The 23,386-nt window shown below is 39.4% G+C and overlaps 1 protein-coding gene across 4 annotated transcripts in view; it reads right to left on the bottom strand.

Annotated features, from left to right (window-relative positions):
- Nucleotides 1–23,386, bottom strand: part of ATP8A2 (ATPase phospholipid transporting 8A2) — a 769,397-nt gene that overhangs the window by 10,806 nt on the left and 735,205 nt on the right. For all 4 annotated transcript variants that reach the window (XM_051986556.1, XM_051986559.1, XM_051986558.1 and 1 more), the window contains one exon: nucleotides 2,744–2,835. In XM_051986556.1, coding sequence (XP_051842516.1) covers nucleotides 2,744–2,835 — 92 coding nt within the window. The remainder of the gene's footprint in view (nucleotides 1–2,743; nucleotides 2,836–23,386) is intronic.

Genomic DNA, 23,386 nt, shown 5'->3' with positions numbered 1-23,386 from the left:
CAGCTCACGGGAAACTTTTTTTTTTTTAATTTCCCATTTTCATAAATCTTGCAGGAAGCCATAACAGCCTTGAAAGTAATGATGTGGACCCAGAGTATATGCTCAGTGGAGCCAGCTTGGAGCTTTCTTTTTCTTTCCTCATGCATATACTTCCTAAAGATCTACCACGACCAGAAACAGGGGAATAGGGAAGGGAAAGATGGGAGAATTTCCGAGCTATTTTCACCTCTCTCTAGTCAGGATATGAGATAAGACCCAGAAATCAATCATATCATTTCTCCCTCCCTCTCCCCCTCCTCTCCCCCACACCCAGCCCCATTAATTTAAGTTTAAATGCTATTCTCTAGTGGACTTTTAAAATCCAATAGGGTTCTGGTGAAATCTTATTGAAGACACAGACTTCTATCACTGAAGACAGGAGGTGGTCCTAATGATCAAATTTCATCAGCAGTTTTTTTGTGGCTCTTGCTCTGGGAATCCAGTGATGGTTTATCCTAATACTACAGGGTAAACTGAGGCACAAAGAAGCTGAGGGGATTATCAATGGATGGGATGGTGAAAGTCACACATAACCACAGAATGTTAGAGATGAAAGGGACCTTACTGATCCCCAACTTCTTGCAGATGTGGAAACAAAGACCCAGAAATGTTTTCAAACAACTTTACCTAATTCACACAGAGAAGAGTAAAACTTAGAGGCAGGAATAGAATTCAAGATTTCCTGAATCCCAGGCCAGTGAATTTTTATTATATTATACTATTGATGGCAGTAACAAGGAAGAGAAGCTTCTTAAAGCTCTTCATTTCCAGAAAAAATTAATCACTAGATAACCATTTCTGTTTAAAAAAACAAAAAAACTGGCTCTTCTTTGAGTGGTGAATTACTGAAGTAAAAATAAGATTTAAAAAACCTTAAAAATAAAATATTTTATTGTTTAAAAAAATCACCCTCTTCTGAGTCTTTTTTTTTTTTTTTTTTGGGTTGGTAGACAGTCTTGCCTCAGTACTGTTGGCTGCTGACTGATCAGGGTGATGTTTGCTGAAGGTATGATAATTTTTTTAAAATAAGATTTTGCAGAGGCAACTATGTCTCCCAGTGCATGGAGTTCTAATTTCATTTTAGATACTTCTCAGCTGTGGGACTCTGGGCAAGTCAGAATCTTTCTCTGCCTTAATTTCCTCATCTGTAAAACGGGGATAATAATAGCACTTACTTCCCAGGGTTGTTGTGAGGATCAAATGAGATAACATGCAAAGCACTTTTAAAGTCTTAAAGTACTATATAAATGCTATTATTACCATTAACAATATTATTAAAATTAAGTCATTTTTACATCTGGAGGTCTATTCACTATGCTTCCTGGATTGCCTGTTGTATATTCCTTCACATTCCCTGGAGTCAGAAGATGTGCTGCAGTAATTAATGTTTAGGAAATGAGGTTTCTTCCCCAAGAGCACGGACTTAGTTACTCCCATGAAATACATATCCTAAGTTATGTATGACCCTGTGTATGTTCCGGATGACCATTTGAGCCTTTATTCATTTATGAAGGGGGGAAAGGAAGGTTACCAAAAAAAAAGGTCTTTTTTTGGTTTGCAAGGTATTTTGGAATCTTAGCACATACAATTCAGCTCAGATTGTTAACACAAATCCTTTCAATGTCTGTGCTATGTACACAATGATGTATTTTTACAACCATTTACCGATTCATTTTCACCTTCTTGTGCTGCCAGCTATTTCCTCCTCAGCCTCCCTAGGGAGGGGGGAAGTCAAAAGATGGAGGGAGGGAAGCAGGAAGAGGGGAGAGAGGAAGGCAGGGAGGAAAGAGGGACAAGGAGGGAGCCAGGAGGGCAAGGGAGGTGGGACAGAGGATCGGGACATCCAGGGAGGAGGTAGGAGTGGGAGAGCCAGGGAGATCAGAGTCCAGGAAGGCAAAAGCAAAGGTCATTTGACATTAAATGGACCAAACAGGAAGTGCTGATGCTGCAACTTTGAAAGTCCTTCCATTACAAATGGTCTATACAACAAGCTACTCGGTTTGTTCTCCTTTGCCAAGATTTCCGAAGCCTCCAGATTGGTTCTTTGGGCACATTCCTGTGGGTTTCCAGGCCTCTCTCTAAAAGCTGGAGGTAGTCCACACCTCAGACTCTGATAAACCTTCAGTTCTTTGAACATTCTCTCCTAGAAGAATTATCTGTGCATCCTGGCCTAGGGAGGTCTGCCTCAAGGCCCAGGGGCTGTGCTGGCAGAAGGGCCTTCTTCAAAGGATGTGGTGTGCTCCTGCCAAGCTTAGGTGTCATTGCCAGGAGACTTAGCAACAAAAAGGTGCGAAAGTGTAAGGGAAAGCAGAGGAGAAAGAATGGGACTTGGATTAAACAACTTTAAGGTTGGACCATCACAAAAGTATGGTTCTATTTATATAAACCAGAGTTTATAAATTTTCTTTAAGAAAAAAAACAGAATTCAAAACAAAGTATTTTAGCTTAAAAAAAAATCTTTTTTGAGTCACTTATGGAGGGATCTTGAAAACATCATGATTTTAAATATAAGGATTTTGTCATTCAGGCATTTGATTGGGTCCCAGGGAATTACCTACATTCAAGCTATACTTGCCTGGAGCCATCTAGACTAATTCCACTTCCAAATTTATGTCTCTGAGTTGGCAGCTCAGTCCTTTCCCCTACTCTCTTAATTAAGCCTCCCCTTTCTCTTTACCTGTTTGGGTTTCAGCCAGTTACTTACGTGATACACCTTGCTGGATAGAATTAGAACGGAAGAGAGTCGGAGGCGTTTTTCTGCCCAGTCTCTTTAACAAGTGATCTCGCTCATTCAAGCTGTAAGGAAATCAAACAAAGGTCACTCTCCATCTCTTTTAAGTATGTCTCAGAGATACTCGCTGAATAACTTCAGGTTATAAAATAAAACAGGGGAGGGTGGGAAAGCAAGTTTCTGCACCTCAAGAAAAATGTCTTTCACAAGTGGTCCCCTTATTTACAAAATATGCAATCCTTCGGTGAAATCTGTTACTACATTGGGCGTTTTTCTTTAAAAAGCTCACACAGCTCTGGCCTTCCTCTTCCACTTCATTGATGGGTCCTACAAATGCCCTTTTCTGCCCACTTCCCAGGACACCTTTGAGAGGAGGGAGGGTGTATTTTTTTTGCTCCCCATTTTTAAAGTTGCTATTCCCACTTGGGAGCTTGTTTTTATGAACACCAAAGTCATAAATAGCACCAGTTCAAACCTCCTATTGCTTGCCTTTTGAAAGGCTTAAGAAAAATTTCTTTCTTAAAGAACTCACTTCTTGTGTTCAGATATGCAACACCTGAAAACAAAGTGAGTTTCTGTCTAATTCACAAAGATAAGAGTCATCATCATCATCATCATTTTTGTAAAAGGCAAAAGTTTTGTACTATTTGAAGAGAAACCAGAGTACCATCCTTATTTCAAAAATAACTGTTCCAGGGGTTGTCTTGACTTTGGGCGCCATGATGACTCCTGTTACTAAGCTACTAAAGCATCAAAAAGGCTGTAAAATAGCCCCATAGCTAAATGAGGTTATAGGATGTCATTAACAACAACTAACATTTATAGGGTGCTTTTAAGTTGATTTGTGGTTCATGATCTTGTTTGGGTCTCACAACAGCCCTGTTGAGGCAGATGCTATTGTTTCGATTTTTAAGATGAATAAACTGAGTTCTGGGGAGGTCTGATATTGGCATATAAAGGACAGGATTCAAATCTAGGTATTCCTGTCTCAATACTTAATCAAACCTTCCCATAAAGGGGCTAAGCATGCCCCCATTCCTTAATTTCTGGGAGTCTTGGCAGAGTCATTCACTTGCAAGTAAAAGGACCCCAGACAAAAAAGAGAGAGAGAGAGAGAGGGAGAGAAAGAGAGAGAGAGAAAGAGAGAAAAGAAAGAAAGAAAGAAAGAAAGGAAAGAAGGAAGGAAGGAAGGAAGGAGGAAGGAAGGAAGGAAGGAAGGAAGGAAGGAAGGAAGGAAGGAAGGAAGGAAGAAAAATGACTGAAGACACTACAGAGGTCAATATCAGTGGGTATGAGAACAGAAGCCAGATTGCAAAAAGTCAAGGCAAGAGGAGGAGAAGGATATGGAAGCAGCCAGATCGGGGGGAAAGGCTCTAGAGGGAGCTTGGTGATTACTGCTTTTTATTTGCTTTGTTTTGTTTTTGTTTTTTTTCTAAAATCACTGGAAACGGATTCATCCCAAGAAAGTTATAGTTCCTTTAAGGCATAAACCATCTCATACAGATTATTAAGGTTCTCAGCATAGTTCTCAATAATAATAATTTTAAAAAGGGCCCCAGACCACATTTTCAGGCCTCGAGGGGCAGAGAGTCTCATAGATCATACACAAAAAGGCTATATTCTCGCTAGCCCTGGTGGAGAGAATATCTTCAGTCAGTCTCTGGGGATTCTGAACTGCCTTAGCCCTTCTCTTAAAGCTAGGAATCCCAATGAGCAGGACCTGCAAGAGCTGGGCTGTGGTTCCTGGGTCAGGGTCTTTTTTTTTTCTTTCTTCCCTTTCTTTCTTTCTTTTAAAGAATGCCTCAGATTCTGTCTGGCTTTGGGATTTTACCTTGCCTCCCAAGATCAGGAAATGAGGTATGCTCCGCACTTAGGATCCAAAACAGACTATTTTGTAGTTGTAATCTTCGATAAGATCACAATGTTTAATTCAACACCAATTAAAAAGAAGCCTGGGCTTAGCAGAGCCAAGCAAAATGTCTGAGGGCTGATGAGGCAAAATGCTTTCTCTATGCCATCATACTGGCTTTGCCTTTTCTCTCAAATGCTTTTTTTTCCTTCCTTTTTCCACTGGCCAAATTAATCTCAGCGGACCCCTCCGAGCACCTGCCCTTGACCACAGTGACCCTCAGATAAACGAGGAGCTATTGTGTTCACGCTTGCCTGTCCCCATGCAGTCACCAGCAGCTTCCACAGCAGGAAATGCAAAGTTTTATGAAATTCCTGTCACCCTCCTTGCCTGATCCAGCATCAAAATGTCTCAGATCCTTTCACAGAATACAGAACGGATCCATATTCTTGTCCATATTCTAAGGTCCAGGGTTCACAAGAGGCAGTTGGAGCCTGACTAAATGCAAGGCTGTGCTGGACCATCCTACCTCCTACCCCACCACCCTACCAGGCCATGATAAAAGGCTAACTTCTACTTTTGTAGGAGAGGAAGGAGAGGAGAGGAAGAGGGGCTTCTCAGGCACCCCTCTCTATTCCCCCCATACTGACAGCTCAAATCTGCAGAGCCCTCACATGCAGAAGCTTCTCCCAGTACTATGGCATCATAAAAATTTCATTTACTTCCAGGTAGCAAATCATCTGACAGATGCTTTAGCCCTGTTTTTCTTCATACAAATGCCTCTTAACTTAGTTTCTCTGAACAGTCACATTTTTCTTTCTCCCCCATGCCATGCTTGGAAAATGCCACGGGCTTGGAGATCAAACATCAGAATGAAATTGCACAAAGTTGGAGTTTTTTCCAAGGCTCAACATCTCTCACAAACACCTTTTTCTAAGACTTTTTAAGTAACTGTGGATTTTTGGGGAGGGAAGCTTTTGGTTTTAGGTTTTGGAAAAAATTGTTAAATATTTCACTTTGAAGTTATGGAAGAAAAGCGAGTAAACCATCTGTACCTTTTAACCAGAGATCCCAAGCATATGTTCCAAGCAAGTCAAATACAGAAACAAAGGCTCAAGAGATGCCAGGACAGAGCAAACAAGGAACTGGGAACAAACTGTCTGTCATGATAGCATTTACACGGCATCTAATGTGTACCAGGCACCAGGCTAAGTGCTTTTTACAAATATTACCCAAAAAATACAACTAATATTTACAAATATTTGATCCTCACAACTAAGGGGTCAGGGTCATTATCATCCCTATTTTATAAGTGAGGAAATTGAGGGAAACATGTATTAAATAACTTGCCAAAGATCACAGCTAGTAAGTATTACAGGCTGGATTAGAACTCAGAACTTTTTTGACTCAATCCACTGAGTCACCAAAATGCTAATGATTGGGAAATGGCTGCAGAAATGATAGTATGGGGGCAGCTAGGTGGTGCAGTGGATAGAGCACCAGCCCTGAAGTGTCCTGGCTGTGTGACCCTGGGCAGGTCACTTAACCCCAATTGCCTCAGCAAAAAAAAAAAAAAAAAAAAGATAATATAGAACTATATAGTGGGATGCTATTGTGCAGCAAGAAATGAATATTAATTGCTATTCAAAAAAACACATGAATAGTGTATATGCAGAGCTAAGAGAATAATACATATGACTACGGCAACATAAAGAAGAAGATCATTATAAGTGATTGAAAAATTCAATGGTGGCCCTGAAGACTAGGTAAGGAACAAATCCCCTTCCTGGCAGAGATGTGGGGAATTCCAGGATAGAATATACTGTTATATTTGGTTACTAAATTGTATATTTTTGCTTCGTTTTCTTTCCCCATTCAATCTGAAGGAATAGGGGTTTAGAAATGTGATTTATAAAGATGGAGAACATTCCAATAAAACATTCAGAAACATAAAACATTAAAACATTCAGTGACTTCCTACTATGTGCTGCATACTGGCAAGACAAAGACAAAATGAAACAATTTCTTGTCTCAAGGAGCTTATGTTCTATTGAATATAGGGGAAGGCTCTCAAAGTATATAACCAAGACTATACTATGTCAGAGGCACAGACTTTCCCCGTTTTCACTGTCATCAATAGGTATAATCTGTCTGGGGATACCTATTATGCATCATCCACTGAAGCAGAGAATTTCTCCTATGCTTCAAAGATAGAAATTGATTTTGTTCAAATAAAGTATTCCATATCTAAAGGACATTTGTGTCAGTGTACCTTAGTGATGACGGAATCATGTGGTTTGTCTCTGATTTGCCTTTTAATTGGGGAGGTAAGTGGCTTCTGTGTATAGTTTTAAAATAAAGTATTCTTGCTAATTAGGTGCTAAGCTCAGTATTGTTATGCCTTTTTCCATTTCTAGTTCATTTGAGATGGTCTAGGGCAAAACTTCCTAAACTGTGATTCTCAACCTCACACAAAATTGAATGTGGGGTCGTGAAATTATGATTTATTATTAGTAAATGGCTGATTTGTATTTCTGTTTTATATACCTATGTGTGTCACATAAACATTTCTCAGGTGAAAAGGGGTCATGAGTAGAAAAAGTTAAAGAAGTTCTGGCCTAGGGGTAGCAATGTGCTTTCATTCTCAAAAATTCCTTTTATAGAAGGAAGATGACAGAAGTGTTGTGGTGACATCATATATATTTTTTTAACTTGGAGGGACCTAAGGGATAATTCTAATCCAATTTACCAAAAACCTCCTTTTACAGAAGAGGAAACAGAGTGACTTCTGTTAGCAAGCTGCCTTTAGGAAGTCAAAGCATAATTTGCAGTGAGCAAACCTGCTGAGGATGATGGAATAATTACAACTGTACTTTAGGATTTTTGTTCAGTAGCCATTCTTCTCTGTCAGAAATCACAGCTGAAGCATCAATAGGAATGCAAACACACACATACATTCTCTCTCTTTCTCTTTCCTTCTCTCTGTCTTTTTTTCTTTTCTCCTGTCTGTCTCCCTCCCTCTCTCTTTCTCTCTCCCTCCTCCTCCTTCTCCTCCTCCATCTTCTTCTTCTTCTTCTCTCTCTCTCTCTCTCTCTCTCTCTCTCTCTCTCTCTCTCTCTCTCTCTCACACACACACACACACACACACACACACACACACACACACCACCACCACCACCACCACCACTTGTATTTCTCAATTAACTGATGGAGACTGGGAATCAGATGGCTTGGAAGGAATTCCCCAAGAAGTCATTTAGCCTGACATGTCCTTCATTTCAAACAGGACCTTCTAGTTCTAAGGAACCCCAAGTGTGAAAAACCAAACTGATTCTGTTTTTCAAGGCTTCTGGAGAGTGATACTCCACAGAGGCACCTCACTGTATCCTTTAGTAGCTAGGAAAAAAGGAGTGGCCTAAATCAGAAATGTCAATTTAACGTCCTTAAAATTGAGTGTCTAGGAGAGATTATAATGTTCTAAATATGGTCTCATAGGGTTATGGGGGGACTATCCCATCCCTTTTCTGTATGTGATCCTTCAGTCAATACAGCCCAAGATATTTTTCATTAGCTTCTTATCTGCTTTATTATTTTATTTAATTACCTAACTTTAGTGGAACTTACATGACATAAAAATTTACAAGTCTTTGTCATGCCATTGTCTAGCTGCTTCTTTTCCAATTCTATGCTTAGGCAATTAATTTTTAAACTGAGTTTTACTTTAAACTTCCTGCTGTTGCATTTTTTTTTCCTAAATAGATATGGTCCATTGTTCTATCCTTCTGATACCTCATTAGAATCTCAGTGCTATTAACATTATCTGCAGATCCAGTCTATCAACTCTCTCTCAACTCTGCAATTGTGATAGGTTTGTTATCTACACCTTTACTCAAGTTATTGATAGACTAATAGAACTTTTTGACATTTGATCTAGAGATCTCCCTTCAGACTAGCATTGACTCATCGTTCATTAATTTTTGAGTACTATTGCTCATTCATTTCTAAAGTCATCTGATCTAATATCACTTAACCCATCTTTTTCCACAGCACTATGACCATACTAATTTTTAGAAAGAGCTTAAGTTATTCTCTTTGAAATCCATTGTTTTTTAAAAAGTCATGGGACCATAGAATTATAGATATAGAGCTGCAAAGGAATAACCTAGTTCAATTCCTTCTGTTTACAAGAGAGGATGCTAAGGTCCAGGGAAGCTAAGAATCTTGCTCAAAGTCACACAAGTAATAAATATTAATGATGGAATTTGAACTCAAGCCCTCTAGTTCCAGAATCATTACTCTTTCCCCACGGTAGCATGAAGACCAGAATATGTATTAAGCCTATATGTCACTTTTAGGAGTTAAAGAAACAAAATTTTCCTCTCCACATTTTGATCATAATTACCCTCTGTTTATTGTTACCCTGTGTTTATTGTAGCCTTCTTTAAGAAGCAAGAGGTAAGTTTAATAAAGAATGAATTTTTCAAGATGTTACCTCAATATTTTCAGGCAAAGTATATGAGAGGGAAAGTCAGGAATTCTTAAGAATATATCCAAGGATGCAAGAAAAATTTCCACCTTAAAAAAAGCGGTAGATTTGTATATCCTTAAATTAAGAAAGGTTGATAGAAGAAGTAATGAGCTGCAGAGGGTTGAGAACAAATCTCAAGGGAGAGCCACACAAGGCCTGTTCTTGCTTTGGATGGATTTGAAGAATGAAGTCGATATACCCACTAATGCAATGAGATATCCATTTGACCTAATAGCATGCAACTTAAATCAATCATGGATATAGGTAAGTGTATGGGGGGATACCTGGTAGGAAGGTAAATCATAAAGGAATACAAGGTTAACCTCAAGGGACCATGCTGTCCTGTCACTTACTTCCCCTGAGACAGCAATCTAGCAGAGATTTCTACAGATAGTTGCTGCTGAAAAGTAGTACCATACTGTCTCTTTCTGGGTTAAAGAAAAACCAATAATCTAACCTAGTTGGTCTCTATGAATTCTTTTTCTAGTTATGTTGCTGTACTATTTTTCCCTTTCGAAATGGTGCTAATAAATGCGATCTAACTATTGCATTTAAGAGGGGTGGGTGGGAAGAAACTCAAATACATCTCTCCTGGAGGCACATTACCCAAGGGAAAATCAGTCTATTACAGGCAGCTCTGTTTCTGACCTCATTAGCTGAGCAGGCAAGGTAGAATTTGAATGACAGCCCCAGTGCATATGGAAACCACAGCCTCCTAGGTAGTGAGGTTCCTCTCAAAGCAGGGAAGCCATGGGACTGAAAGCCTGATGGTTGTGAAAAGGTCAGGCCCCAGTCCTAAGATTATCAAGAAAAGAAGATGACATCAGAACAAGGAGTGAGTGACTGAGAGATGCAATAGTGTGGCGATGGGCATGGGGACAGTAAAAAAGGAATAAAGTGGGAAACCAGAATCTCAAGGGAAGAAGACATTTAAAAAACACAATGGTGATGGTCCAGAGACAATCTATGTTAGACTGCTATAAAAAAAGGAGTGGTTGGGTCAGTGGAACATTATCTGTAGCAAGTGATGAAAATGCAGGGAAAAGGAATAGGGAGTTGGACTTGGGAGTCAGGATGATCTGAATTTGAAAACTTCTGAGTTTCAGAAGGATCCTGCTAATTGATAGTCACATAGAACAGTGGTTCTCAAAGTATAGTTCAGAGAGTCCTGGGGTTTCAGAGGGTCTATAAATTAAAATTTATTTTTTATTTCTATTTTTAAATTTTATTCTAATTTTATTTCAAACATAATAAATATCTATAATGAAATGATTTTAGCCTTTATGAGCTTTGTGACTCTGTGGTCAAAGAACTTCTCATGCCTTGGTTTCCTCATCTTTAAAATGAGGGGGTTGGAGTCTACACTCTTAAGGCCCTTCCAGGTCTAAATCATGAATCTATGAGTTGAGAGAACATAAGCATGGTATTATTCCTTACCTTTTTCCTCAGAGCCACAGCTTCTCTTCCTATATTTGGGAAAAAGAGTAAGCTACATCTTATTCTGGAGGTAGCAACAGGAGACTGTGGCATAAACTATTGTTGGGGGAAAGTTGCTTTTGGTGAAGGGAAAAAAAGTCCTAGCCTTAGGAGGACTGCTAGGACTTAGGATATCTATAAGAAAGGCTATTCTAGCTAAGATGCAATTTTACACATAGAGCAAGTACCTTTGATATATTGTACAATGAGGGCTTTAACCTTGTTAGATTGAGTTGGGGGTAAAGGATGCTGCAGAAATAGCAGAAAGGAGACAAGGGACTTAGAATGCTTAAATCCACACTTCTAAAGAAATTTAGGGTTTTAATCTAAACTTCTTTGAATCTGAGATGGAATCAGACTTAAATCAGTGTTGAACCCAATCCATCCGTGTCTCTTCATCCTGTGAAATTCCAATTAAAGATCTTCCAAGGATCTTCCACCAAGGATCTGCCCAATATGGTGGAGGCTTTCCTCTTGTCAAGATCTTGTTGCATTTTGTGGGTATCAGTGAACTCTTAGGCTATCTCCCATTATTTCTGGCTTCCATTACATGAATGAATATCACAAAATGTCAAAGTTCAGAGGGATCTCTGAGGCCTTCTCATCCAATCTACATCAAAGAGAGGCAGGTGACCTTGCACACTCACTCATTTAAATCCAATTCACTTGTATATCTCAGCATCACCTCCTTGATATGATGGTCCTTATCAAGAATGAAGGGCAAGCAACACTAGAACAAGAGTTCCAGCTTTGACATAATAAATGCTCATACGTACATATGCTGCTTTTATGCTTGCAGAACATTATCTTATTTGATCCCTATAACTTTGTGAGGGGATTGATATCATTACCATTTTACAGATGAAGGATTGCAGAAACAACCTAGGAATGAACAGAATTTATTTTCTAACTTGGACCCATGCACATTTCTTATGCCTTTCATGAATTTCAGAAGGATCCTGCTAAATGATAGTCATGTAGAACAGTGGTCCTCAAAGTATGGTCCAGAGAGTCCTGGGGGTTTCATAAGGTCTACAAGTTAAAAAGTATAACTTTTATTTCTAACATGGTAAATATCTATAAATATAACCCACAAAACAAAAACTCTTTGAATCTCAATAATTTAGCATAAATATTTGAAAATAAAAGTTTGAGAACCACTGATATAGAACTCAAAAAAGGCTTGTAATGGTAGGAATGACATTTATTCCTCTTCAGTGATTTGCTTGTTGTGGCCAAGATAAGTATAACAATGATCTTAAGAATAAACAACAAAGTAAATAAAGTAAAATTGACAGGTGGACAACAAACTATGCAGACAGAGAGAATGAAGAGACTTTCATTTCTGTTAGGCTGGCCCACTATAAACTCTATGACCACATTTGGTCCTCCAGAACAAAAAGAAAGGTGGCTTTTTTCCTCCAGAGGTATAGTGACCAAGAGAAGGGAAAGGACCACCCAAAGAACCTTAACTTACAAATATTTTTTAAGGGCATGGGGAATTGTGCCTCCTCTAAGCAAACAATAATAAGAGTTTCAGATACAATGAATAGCTATTTTTATAGTACTACAGATACCAGAGATAAAGGACTGAAAGAGACCACCAGCTGTGGGTCAACTTTGTCAGAGTAGAACCTCCATATTCAGCGGTTAGACACACATATCTTTATGGAATTAAAATGAGCTACTATTGAGGAATTGTCCTCCCAATACAGGGATTAAAGGGTTCCATCTACCTTTCAGATCTCTAGGAGTCCTGCAGGGAACAAGTTAGCTCCTAGAAGATGCAGGGCCTGTTCATAATGAAGCCTCCCTGCCAGGCTCAGGCAGCCAACAATGGTTGGGCTTGAATTCTGCATGCTTGGGGAGCTAATTAGGCAGTTAGGGGATGCTGTGTGAGGAGGAGTAGGAACTGGAGTCAAGACCTGTGTTCAAATGTAGCCACTTATAGGCTGTGTGGTGTTGAGCAAGTCACTTAACCCTGTTTGTCTCAGTTTCCTTCTCTGTAAAATGAGCTGGAGAAGGAAAGAGCAAACTAGTCCAATTCTTCTGGCAAGCAAACCCCAAACGGGACCACAGAGAGTACAACATGACTAAGCAACAGCAACAACAAACAACAACATGTGGTAATTTCAGCTTATGTGTCCCCATCAGCACATGAAGGATCTGGTAAAGGTTTTCCAGCCTTTCTTTTATAGGGACTCCAGTGCAAAAAATATGCTGGAGAATATGGATCATGTTGGAGAAACAAAGAGCCCCAAAGTTCTGTAGATTACTTAGAAGTCTTAACTATGTATTCTGAGTTCTTTATGATAAGAGAAGGTTAGAAGGTGTTGGATGACAAATACTCAAGAACATCCCCAACCAGGGATGGCTCACATCCCTGTGCTACATTATAGTTTGGAAAGCATTTTCCTCCCAATGATGTTGCTTAGGCCTTTAGTGCCATCTGCCTCCATTTTAGAGATAGAGAACCTGAGTTTCAGAGTGCTAAAGGCACTTATTATTAGAATGTTATTAGAATGCATTACAGCAGCAAGCATTGGTTGGGGAATCTAGGTTTCTGATTTGAAATTTAGTGTTCCTTTTCATTACATCACTTACATAAGATGTCAAGAAGAGGTATTGGGATGGATAAAGCCTTGGGTCTGGAGTCCAGAAGACTTGATTTTCAATCTGGCCACAATTGCACAATCTACGACCCTGAGAAAGACATTTAACCTGTTTGCCTCAGTTTCATTTCATGTAAAATGGGGATAATGAGAGCACCGTGGTTACTGAGAGGATCAAATGAGAAAATATTGGTAAAAGGGCTTAGGACAATGTCTGATACACAGTAGGCACTTAATGCATACTAGCAATTATTATTGTTATTGTTAGAAATGTGATTATTATAACCAATTACTATTGTAGAATTGAGCAAAAGAAAAGTTAAGTCAAACATAGGGGCATATGTCTAAGCCATGGGGGAAACTCCCAAGGGAAGTGGCAGAAGTTTCATCACAGGAAGCATTGAAAATTAAATTAGACAGTGCACTGAATATGCATAGGCAAAAAATGAGCTAAATGACTGTATATTTTTTTTGCTAAGAAAAAATAAAACAAAATAACACAAACCACTGATTTTTGAATGCTACCTGTCCAGATGGCAAATTACTTGTATGTTTCCCAGTTAAGCTTAAGAAAATTTAAATTAAAGGTGAATTTTTATTTTTCCATGAACTTAAAGGTGGGAAAATAATTCACTTTTTTTTCTAGGTTCCATAAGGTCCCTCTTTCCTCCTCATTCCCTTAAGTCTCCCTTTCTCCCCTCCCCCACCAAAACAAACAGGCCTTAGGTCTGGACAACAAACATCTGTCTTTACAAATTCAAATGAGAACCATCCAAACAAAGAGAATAATTCAAAGTTGGCCACAGCATCCCTCGGGCTCATTTGCTCCAGTAATTAAAAAAAGATGAGCTTCACCACCAATTAACCTACTGAGCACTAATTAACGTTAATGAGCTTTGGAGGTGGCTGGCGAGCCTGACCCCTGTGTCCGGGCGGAACTCAACAGCCGGGCGGATGGCAAGGGCAAGCTCACCCAGAGGAGCAGCTTAAGGTGGGTGCAGGTGAGAGCTCCAGGCACTGGCTCCCTGGCTCCGAGTCATGGACACAGTCTCACCTGGACACCCCCAGACGTGTCTGCTTGTTGTCCTACACACGCACAGATAAGGCTACTTATGAATTAGCTGTTGTTTCAGCCTCTTTCTGCAAGCAGCAGATGTCCCAGATCTAACACCCAGCTTGGGTCCTGGAGTAGAACAGATGATGCCTTTTGCCGTTCCCATAATTTTCTCCTCCCTAAAGCAGACGACCCTATTTATGTTCCTGAAAAAATTCCAGAGTCCAGTAACAGCACCACAAATATTTGAAATTATTTGTTTTCCCATCATCTCATGTGAAGTAATGCAATATGGGCAGTCAAATACTACTCGGAGTTATTAAAAAAAAAAAAAAAGCCCTCTGGCAAGATGATTTGTGGGCGCCAGGCCTGCCAGCCCATACCTTCCTGCGACTGAATGTACAGCAAACATAAAATAGACACAGGTCTCAACAACTTGGAGTTGTCATAAAAGGCCCCACTATCACAGAATTCGGGCTGAGCCAAGAGCTGAGGAAAATAAATGTATAACTGCTTTTTTCATCGCCTGCAGGACTCTTTCCCAGCTCACTGACACCTTAGCTTTCTCCCACTCACAGGTGCTGAATCGCTGTGTCTTAAAAGTCTTTCCCGGCAGAGCTGCCACAAAAGTCACTTTTAGGTGATAGCAATAGCTGTGGAACAGGTGTCCAGGCTGACACCCTCCCTGGTGCTGGAGTGACTGTCACAGGCTGGACACTTAAGCATTTTGACTTTGCTTTCTGGGTCATTAACTTGTGATGGATTCCCATTAACTTTGTAGGCAGTGCTACAATTTCACTATCCATACACCTGCACCCAGCTTTTTTTTGACTAACTCCTTTGTTTCTAACTGTCAGCCACCATGGTTCAATCTCCAAAAGCTTCTCTTGCAAATTTGCTTGCATCATCCTTTTTGAGAAAGTTATATTCCTTCAAAAGAAAGTGATCTTAATCAATGGATTCTCAAACTTTCTATATAAGAAAAGGGCCAATAGGGTGATTATTTGTAGGTTAGTAATGTCAATGTTGGCAATAAAAAACTCTGGAGAGTTTTAGAGAGTTGATAGCACTGGCTTTTAAAGTTAGAAAAGTATTCCCCTCTGAGCTTGTAAATGGATTAAAGGCATTCACAGAATCAGTTCTGGAAGTCCTGGAAGAGGAATGAGAGGAGATGAATGAGCAGGAATATAAAAGGAGATGGGTTATTGGAAGCAGGATCTCAGTAACATACCCCCACCCCTTTTTTATACCATGCTATCTTTTAAATACTTCTATTGTCTACAAGGAGAGTTCACCCAGCATAGTGGACAGGAGATCCATCTTAAGAGTCCGAAAAACTTGAGTTCCAAACCCATCTCTGACATACTGGCTTGAGACTGCGACATCATTTAATTTTTCAAAGGTTATGATAATAACCCTCTAAGTCTATAAATTGCAGAACAGTTGCTAATCTGGGTGAATAGAGGGGATTTTTTCATTGTAGGGCACATATAATGAAAAAATCACAAATCTGCACCCTTCAAAACTGAGTAATCTCAGTCATTCTGTGGTGATCCTAATTTAATAGCCATTCCAGAACTACATCTGTAAACTATGGGAGACTAATGTGGTATCTTACTCAATAGCTGGCTTAGAAGCGTGGGTGGACTCAGGCAGAGTCATTAATCTTTTCATGGTATGATAGAAAGAGCAATGAATTTGGAGTTACAAGAACTGGATTCAAATTTCAGCTTTGCTACTTTTAACTTTGGAAAACTTACAATCTTTCTAAAACTTTACCTCTCTGCAAAATGAGATGGTATGACTAGACCCCAGTGTCTTAATTTGTGGCTTGTGACCCCATATAAGGTCTCATACATGAATGTGGGAGTTGTGAAAGCATGATTTTTTTTTTTAAATCAGTAAATGTTTGATTGGGATACTTACTTTATATACCTGAGGTCACATGAAATTTCTCGGGTGAAAAAGAGTTGTGAGTAGAAAAAAGTTTAAGAAGCCCTGGACTAGGAGAACTAACTCTCACTTCCCCTCCAGCTCAAAATCCTTTGATCCTTACAATCTCCAAGGGGGAAGTTACGCACATATGAAATAAATCCACAGTTGTAAAGATTTGGACTCATTCATAAGTCATAAACAGAGAAATGAGAGGTTCTGACAGGTCATCTGGTCCATTTCCCTTGCTCTAAACAGCACTTACACAATTTCTGGCAACTATTTTCTTAAAAATTTCCATGGGAGTCATGTTCACTGCTCCCCAAGAAGCATCGCCTCCATTCTCTAAGTTTACTCTGATAGGCTCAGCTGAATCATCCTCCCCTCCCCCTCCAAGAAGCAGAAGGTAGAAAGGCTTATTGTTGTAGAGTCTACCACACAGAAAAGAAAGGAGGTGGGGAAATAGAAGAATATGAAGAGAAAGTCTCTTTCTCTTAACTAGAATTATTTATATTGTGACTTTTTTTCTAGAGTAAGCTAACATCCAAGTTCTTACTCTAGCCTTTGTTCCTCACAAGTGATTTAAAAAAAACAACAAGTTATGAAATGTGAAAATGTAACATAAAACTAAATTCAGGCTCTAGTATCTATTCTGTGCACTGAGGAATAGATTAGTCCAGTTATTAGATGCAGAAAGAGTATATTTGTGTTCCTAAAGTGGGCTGGAGGTAGGGAACTGCTGCATTTTTTAAAAATAAAAGTAAAAAGGACAGCTTCTTTGCTTATGGGGCTTCTTCTAGATGACTTTTGATCTCAAGGCTGGTGAATATCTCAAATTTCACAGAATTTTATGTTTCTTGTCTTTCCTTCCCAAGCCTCAAAGGACTGAAAGTAGAATGAACGCTGCCAGTAGCAGCCATTTATTATTGTAAAGATAAGAAACAAGAGGCTTATTACCCTTCTTGCTCAAAAGGCTCTGGGGCTGATTGAGTCAGTAGTAAAGTTTTCAAGTTGAAAGAAAGTCAGAACCTGGCTCTATGACTCTGAAATCCACAGAAGCAGAAGGTGATTTTCACAATATTCAACTACATTTTATCTGAACCAGCCCATTTTTATAACTAATAATCCAATTCCCATAATATTAATTCTGTATGTTGCAGCAAAATGTCCTACTGGCCTGGTGAGGTTTGAAGTTAATTATGAGGGAACAAGCATTGTAAATGTTACATGCATGTGCTGTATGTGACTTCCATGGCACTCCAGAGTACTGGGCCTAGACTACAGGAAGACTCATGGTCCTGAGTTCAAATCAAACCTCAGACACTCACTAGCTATGTGACCCTGGTTGAATCTCTTCACCCTGTTACCTCAGTTTCCTTATCTGTAAAATGAGTTGGAGAAGAAAAGGGAAACTGCTCTAGTTTCTCTGCCAGGAAAACATCAAATGGGGTCGGAAGGGAGAGTCAGAGCTGAAAAGGCTGAGGAGCAGCAGCAGCAGCCACCACTGCTACAAAATTCTCCTCAGGAAAAAAAAGCATGGAAGCCAATTTCTAGCATGTGGGCATCTTTCCACACTGCAAATGGTATTCTGCTGATGCAAAACAAGTATAATGTAGCTCACAAATACTACCAAATGAAATATATGCTTCCAAACATCACTAGGTTAAATATACAAAGTATCCTAGAGACATTAAGAACATCCTTCATAGCATATGTTTGGGAGAGAATGAAGAATATTTAACAAAATATCTTTCTCATGCTCTCTCTATCCAGCTGAGGGTCTTCTTTCCTCCTAAAAATCAAATTTCCTCTTTTGGAACACCACCATCATAAGCTGAATGTACCAACTCGAAGGCAGCGTTTTGTGTCCAAAATTATTCTGATACTTTTGCCCATCAAATATTCCCTGGGTAAGATTTTTTTATTTCACTCCAAAATACTAGAAACTATAGAAATGCCAAGAAATAAAGGCACGTGTCTAGCAATGCTTACCAATGGACAAAGGAGCAGAGGATCGCATAACCTACAAATGATAAGAGATCTTACCATCTACTTAGTCCACTGAACAAGAATCCCATTTGGCATCTCAAACGGGTTATTGGTCCAGTCATGGCTGGAAGTATCCAGGAAGCAGGAGTCACCTGCGGCCTATGAGGGCCCATTCCACTTCTGTATAGTTTTAGAGGCAAGGAAAGTCATCCCCACATCCAGCTTCAACTTGCCTCTGCCCCTTCAATCTGTTGCCTCTAGTTTTAATTCTGGCCAATCTAATTTAATGCATGGTAGCCATCTTCAACTACTTGTCTCACAACAACAGTATCTTTGAAGCATTTTAGAGTTTGCAAGTGTTTGGGGCTCTACTCAGGACAGCCCTGGGAGGTAAGACACTACAATTAACCTCATTTTTCTTGGAAAAATTGGGGTACACACAAGTTCAGTGACTTTCTTAGTATCAAACAGGCGGTAAGTGTCTGAAATGAAATTTGATCTCAGATCTTCCTGGCTCCCAGACTCTCTCCATGTTCCACATGGTTGTGAAGACAGCTAGCAAGTCACCCCTACGTCTAAAGAAGACATCTCTTCTTTTTGTCCCTTTGATTAAGACCTTTGCCTTTAGGGCTGCTTTCCTAGGGACCATAATTTTGGTGAGCAGAACTCAATGAGATCCTCCAGATTGGTCTGGCTCTGACAGAGGCCTACAGGAGCATTTTCCTCTCTTGTTTTGGGGATTCTGTCTTTTTGAATATAACAATATACGAGGGTGATTTTTGTTGTTGCTGTGTATTATATGGTAATTCATATTGAGATTCTTTTCCAGCTGAGTTGCTGTATAGCCACGTATTCCTTGTCTCATATTTGTGGGGCTGACTTTTTTTGAAACCAAATGTAAGATTTTACCTTGGTAGTATGGCTTATTTGTGTCTTTAATCTTATTAGTAAAGAAGAAGAAAGCTTTGACTCAATTGTTCAAATTAGTTTCTGAATATACCTTTTCTCATCAGGCCCTTTCCTAAAAGAAATCTGTGAGGAGGGCTGAAGTTTAGCTCTGCATTTTATCTGAGCTTTCATGCCACTATTCTGCTCTGGTGATTCCAACAGCCCAAGGCAACCACCACGTCTGTATTTTTGGTGAAGGTGCCAAAACTCGGGACTCAGCACATGTAAAAGTCTGTGGGTGGGACTCAGGAAGGCCCTTTTGCTGGTCATTCATAAAACGGCATTACTGACCCCAGACCAAGGCTTAATTACTATGGGGCTAGAGAATAAACTGTTTCATTTTCCAGGCTAAGAAAGAACCCAAGGAGTTAGTCATTAGTAAGTGTGAATAATACCCAAGTAGCACCACCCCAGGGGTGTTAAACTGGGCAAAGGAAGAGGAATTACCTGAATAAACACTAGCATTATGAGCACAATACAAAATTAGCTGGCTCCACAGGCCATCTAAAACTCAAGGTCCTTCCATTAAGCGCTCACTCCTATCCCTTCCCAGACCCAGGAGCTCCAAGAAAGCAGAGGCTATTTTTTGCCTCTCATTAGGTCTCCAGGGCTCATCACAGTGCCTGGCACATAATAGGAACTCAACAAGGAAGGAAACAAGCATTTTCTAAGGCCTGCTATACTCCAGGTACATGCTTGGTACTTCACAATGATCCTCTCATTCCAAGTGCTACTCTTATTCCATTTTACAAATGAGGAAACTGAGGCAAACAGCGGTTAAGTGACTGGTCCAAGGGCCACACAGCCCTTGTTTGAGGTTGGATTCTCACTTAGGTCTTCCTGATTCCGGGCCTGGCACTCTCTGAGCAGAGTCCCCAAGCTGCTACAAATAACAATAAAAGAGAAAACAGGTAGCCTGGTTTAGTAGATAAAAGAACTGAAGTCAAAATCAGGTAGACCAGGGCCCACATTTTGGTCTTGACATCTACTGACCATGTGACCCTGAGTGACCATAACCACATCAATTATGGAGGCAGCTCTCTAAAGTTCACTGGGTAAAGGGAATGTCCTTTTCTGGGAGTTCTCTATACCAGTGAACTCCTACCTCCAGTCCTATCCTTATCCTACTCTAGGCAAGAATGGAACAATGGATTTATCAAAGTGCCCAATCCATACCCACCAAAGAGAAGATTATAGCTTTCTAGCTTATGGAAAACCAAAAAAGAGTGAGTGGGGAACCAAAAATCTGCTCAGGCTGCTGTGGACTTTCAAAAATTCAAATGTGAATTCTAAATTACCCTAGGAATTTCCCTTAAAATCATGTTCTCTCCTTAAATTTGGTCAGTCCATTATATTCAGTGATTACAGGCGGGAAAGTCTAATCATCATCCAGCTTGCACAAGAAGAACACCAAATAAGTCCATTTTATCTCAATTACTTTGGGATTGCCCACACAATGAGCAGAGTCGGGTTTCTGTAGGATTATGTCCAAGTTGTAACTCAATTTTAGCAGGGGTTTCTGGTTATCAGTTACCAGCTAACTGGAATGTCTTACTTTCTGAGATCAATCAGACCTGAAGGAGAAGGAGACCCAGAGGAGGGTCTTTAAATTGAAAAGCAAACAACCTACTGATAATGAAGCAGAAATGCAATCAACCAAGATCTTCTGAGAACCTCTTAAAGAGCTCATCTCTAACTGGAATGTTTAATGCTGATATCTTCACTATGTAAACAGCATAATGAAATAATCTCTGCCTCTGTAAATCTGCCTTCCACTGCTTCTATTTGCTGGCCTTGAGGGGCAAATGAAATCGATGTTTTACAAAAGGAGCCAAATGGTTCCTGGGTGTTTGCTGAAAGGATGCAACCAACCATCAGCACTAATTAATCTGCTGCTGAAGTCTGCTATGGGAATGGAATTGATCTCGAAGAAGTACATATTAATCAGGAAAGATGTGTAGTTCACATGTGATTATTGCTTTTAAGACAAAAGACAAAAACAAATGTATTAAGAGGTGGCGTCCACAGTGCCCTTCTCATCTCAGCCCTGAGTGAACTTTAGGTCACTGGATTTACCTCTGTGCACTAGCTTCCCTTCTCTGTAAAAGGGACAGGGGGAGGGGGAACCACATGAAAACCTTGCCTCTCAAGTACTTTGTGAGAAGGCTGTAATTAAAACCCTACCATAGCACTGGGCTTTAAAAAAAAATTACTTTCCCCACTTAAACCAACCACAAAGGCATTTGTGTTAAAGTGAATTGAATCATATTTTGCTGCATTTCTTGTGAGTGGAAGTTTAAAACTATTTTATTCATTTTAAAAAATGTACCCATGGGTCCAAAGACCTCTGATATCTTTAGTTACATGTGATAGCTCAGGCAGGTTTTACTTTCTTAAGATTGACTTTTTTCATAGCTCTTACTCCTACACCTCGAATGCAAATATGGTCACCAGGAAATCCCATTTGGATAATCCAGTGTCATTTCCTGGACCATTCATTCTCTTTGTTTCACTAGTGCTTTCCTTTACCTATTCCAGAGTTTTCCTCAATTAGGATGGGGATTTAAATCAGCCTCCTCTGCTGGTCAAGTTCACTGTCTAATTGTTCATTTAACTAGGAGCTTTTCCTTAATAATTAAAACTCTTCTTCTTATCCCCTTGACCCAATTCAATTTCACATTAAGGTCTGTACTGGAAATGTATCTTGCTCCTTTCAAATATTCCATGGAAATTATTTCATTCCTATTTCTCAGTAAGGCACCTCTTTTCTGGACTATACCAATATAAACTCTCTTTTGTCCCTAATATCATATTACTTAGCTTCTGACTGCTCATATCCCTTCTAAACTTCAGGGATTCATAAAGTAACAAGACTTCTAACTCTTGTACATTTTCTCTCCTAATTCTATTCTTGTTGAAAACAGTTTCGATATTTCTCACAGGATACTCTGCGTAAATTATTTTAAGAATGCTATTCTCAGACTTATGATTTCTAGATAGCTATCTGTTTCTTTCCCTGTTCTCCTTTTCTTCCCTCCACTTCTCTAGTTGTGCTCTTCTAAATATGAAATAATGATTTGTGGCATTCAGGTAACATCTAATACTGCATCATTCATGCCATACTACTTTTTAAAAAAACTGACTTCTTGAGTTCATACTAGAATTTTAATTAACTTGAATATGCTTTAGTAATCCCCCCCCCTTTTTTTTCCTCTTTAAATTCGTAAGATCATAGTTCTGAAATTGAAAGGCACCAACTGGCCTCTGAGGTCCAACCCCTCATTTTACAAACGAGGAAACTGAGGTCCAGGCAATTGAGGCAATTTGTTCTAGTGTCATTTTGATAGGATGAGAGGCAGCATCTGAACCCAGATTCCCTGACTCCCAAATCAGCACTTCCTCCTATGCATTATGGTTGCCATAGAGAAGTTAAGTGATTTGGCCAGATCACACAGAGGGAGGAAGGAGTCCTATACAGCAGATAGGAAACCTGGCTTCTAGGTCTAATTCTGCCAATAAGTCATGACTGTAATGGGGGTGGTTGGACTAGGTTCCTTCTGGTTCTGACATACCATCAAACTTAAATGTGGAGGGAATCTATGATTGGAAGCCTGGCAGAAGTGTGACTGGTTTGAGACAGGCTTCTTTACTGAAATGGCAAGAACATTTGAAAAAATGGATTTAAAATTTAAGAAGCCAAAACAAATATCTTCAAAAGAAAATGTCCCCCTCTCAATATTTTAAGATTGCTAGTTTGCTTAAAAGTCACATTCTGTCTCAGAAGCAAAACAGTATCAATTTGGTTTTTGTTTTTGGAGATCAAGATTATTCTTTGTTATACAAAATGTCTTGAGATATATTTTTTTAAGTTAAGTCCTCACTTAAAACTGTGTGTTTTTGAATATATTATTATATAATTATATTACATTATATATAATATATATTTTGTTACACATATAATATATATACATACACACATATATTTTATATATATATATTATATATATATACACACACACACACACATACACACATACATATATTTTTAATCTTGGTACCAAACTAAGCCTGGCATGGGGAGAAATGTCTTTTATTTATCTGAAAAGCTTGCTGATGGATTTCAGATTCTGTCCCACATTACATCCCACAAGGGCCACTTAGAGACCTAGCCCCAGGTCCTGGCTTTTCAGATCCCACCAAAAGTGAGGAGTTTGCAGCCTTAGGCCAG

Source organism: Antechinus flavipes, chromosome 3, assembly GCF_016432865.1.
Source record: "Antechinus flavipes isolate AdamAnt ecotype Samford, QLD, Australia chromosome 3, AdamAnt_v2, whole genome shotgun sequence".
NCBI classification, from domain to species: domain Eukaryota; kingdom Metazoa; phylum Chordata; class Mammalia; order Dasyuromorphia; family Dasyuridae; genus Antechinus; species Antechinus flavipes.
Note: the sequence above shows the minus strand (reverse complement) of the source record. Positions and strands in the feature narration are given on the sequence as shown.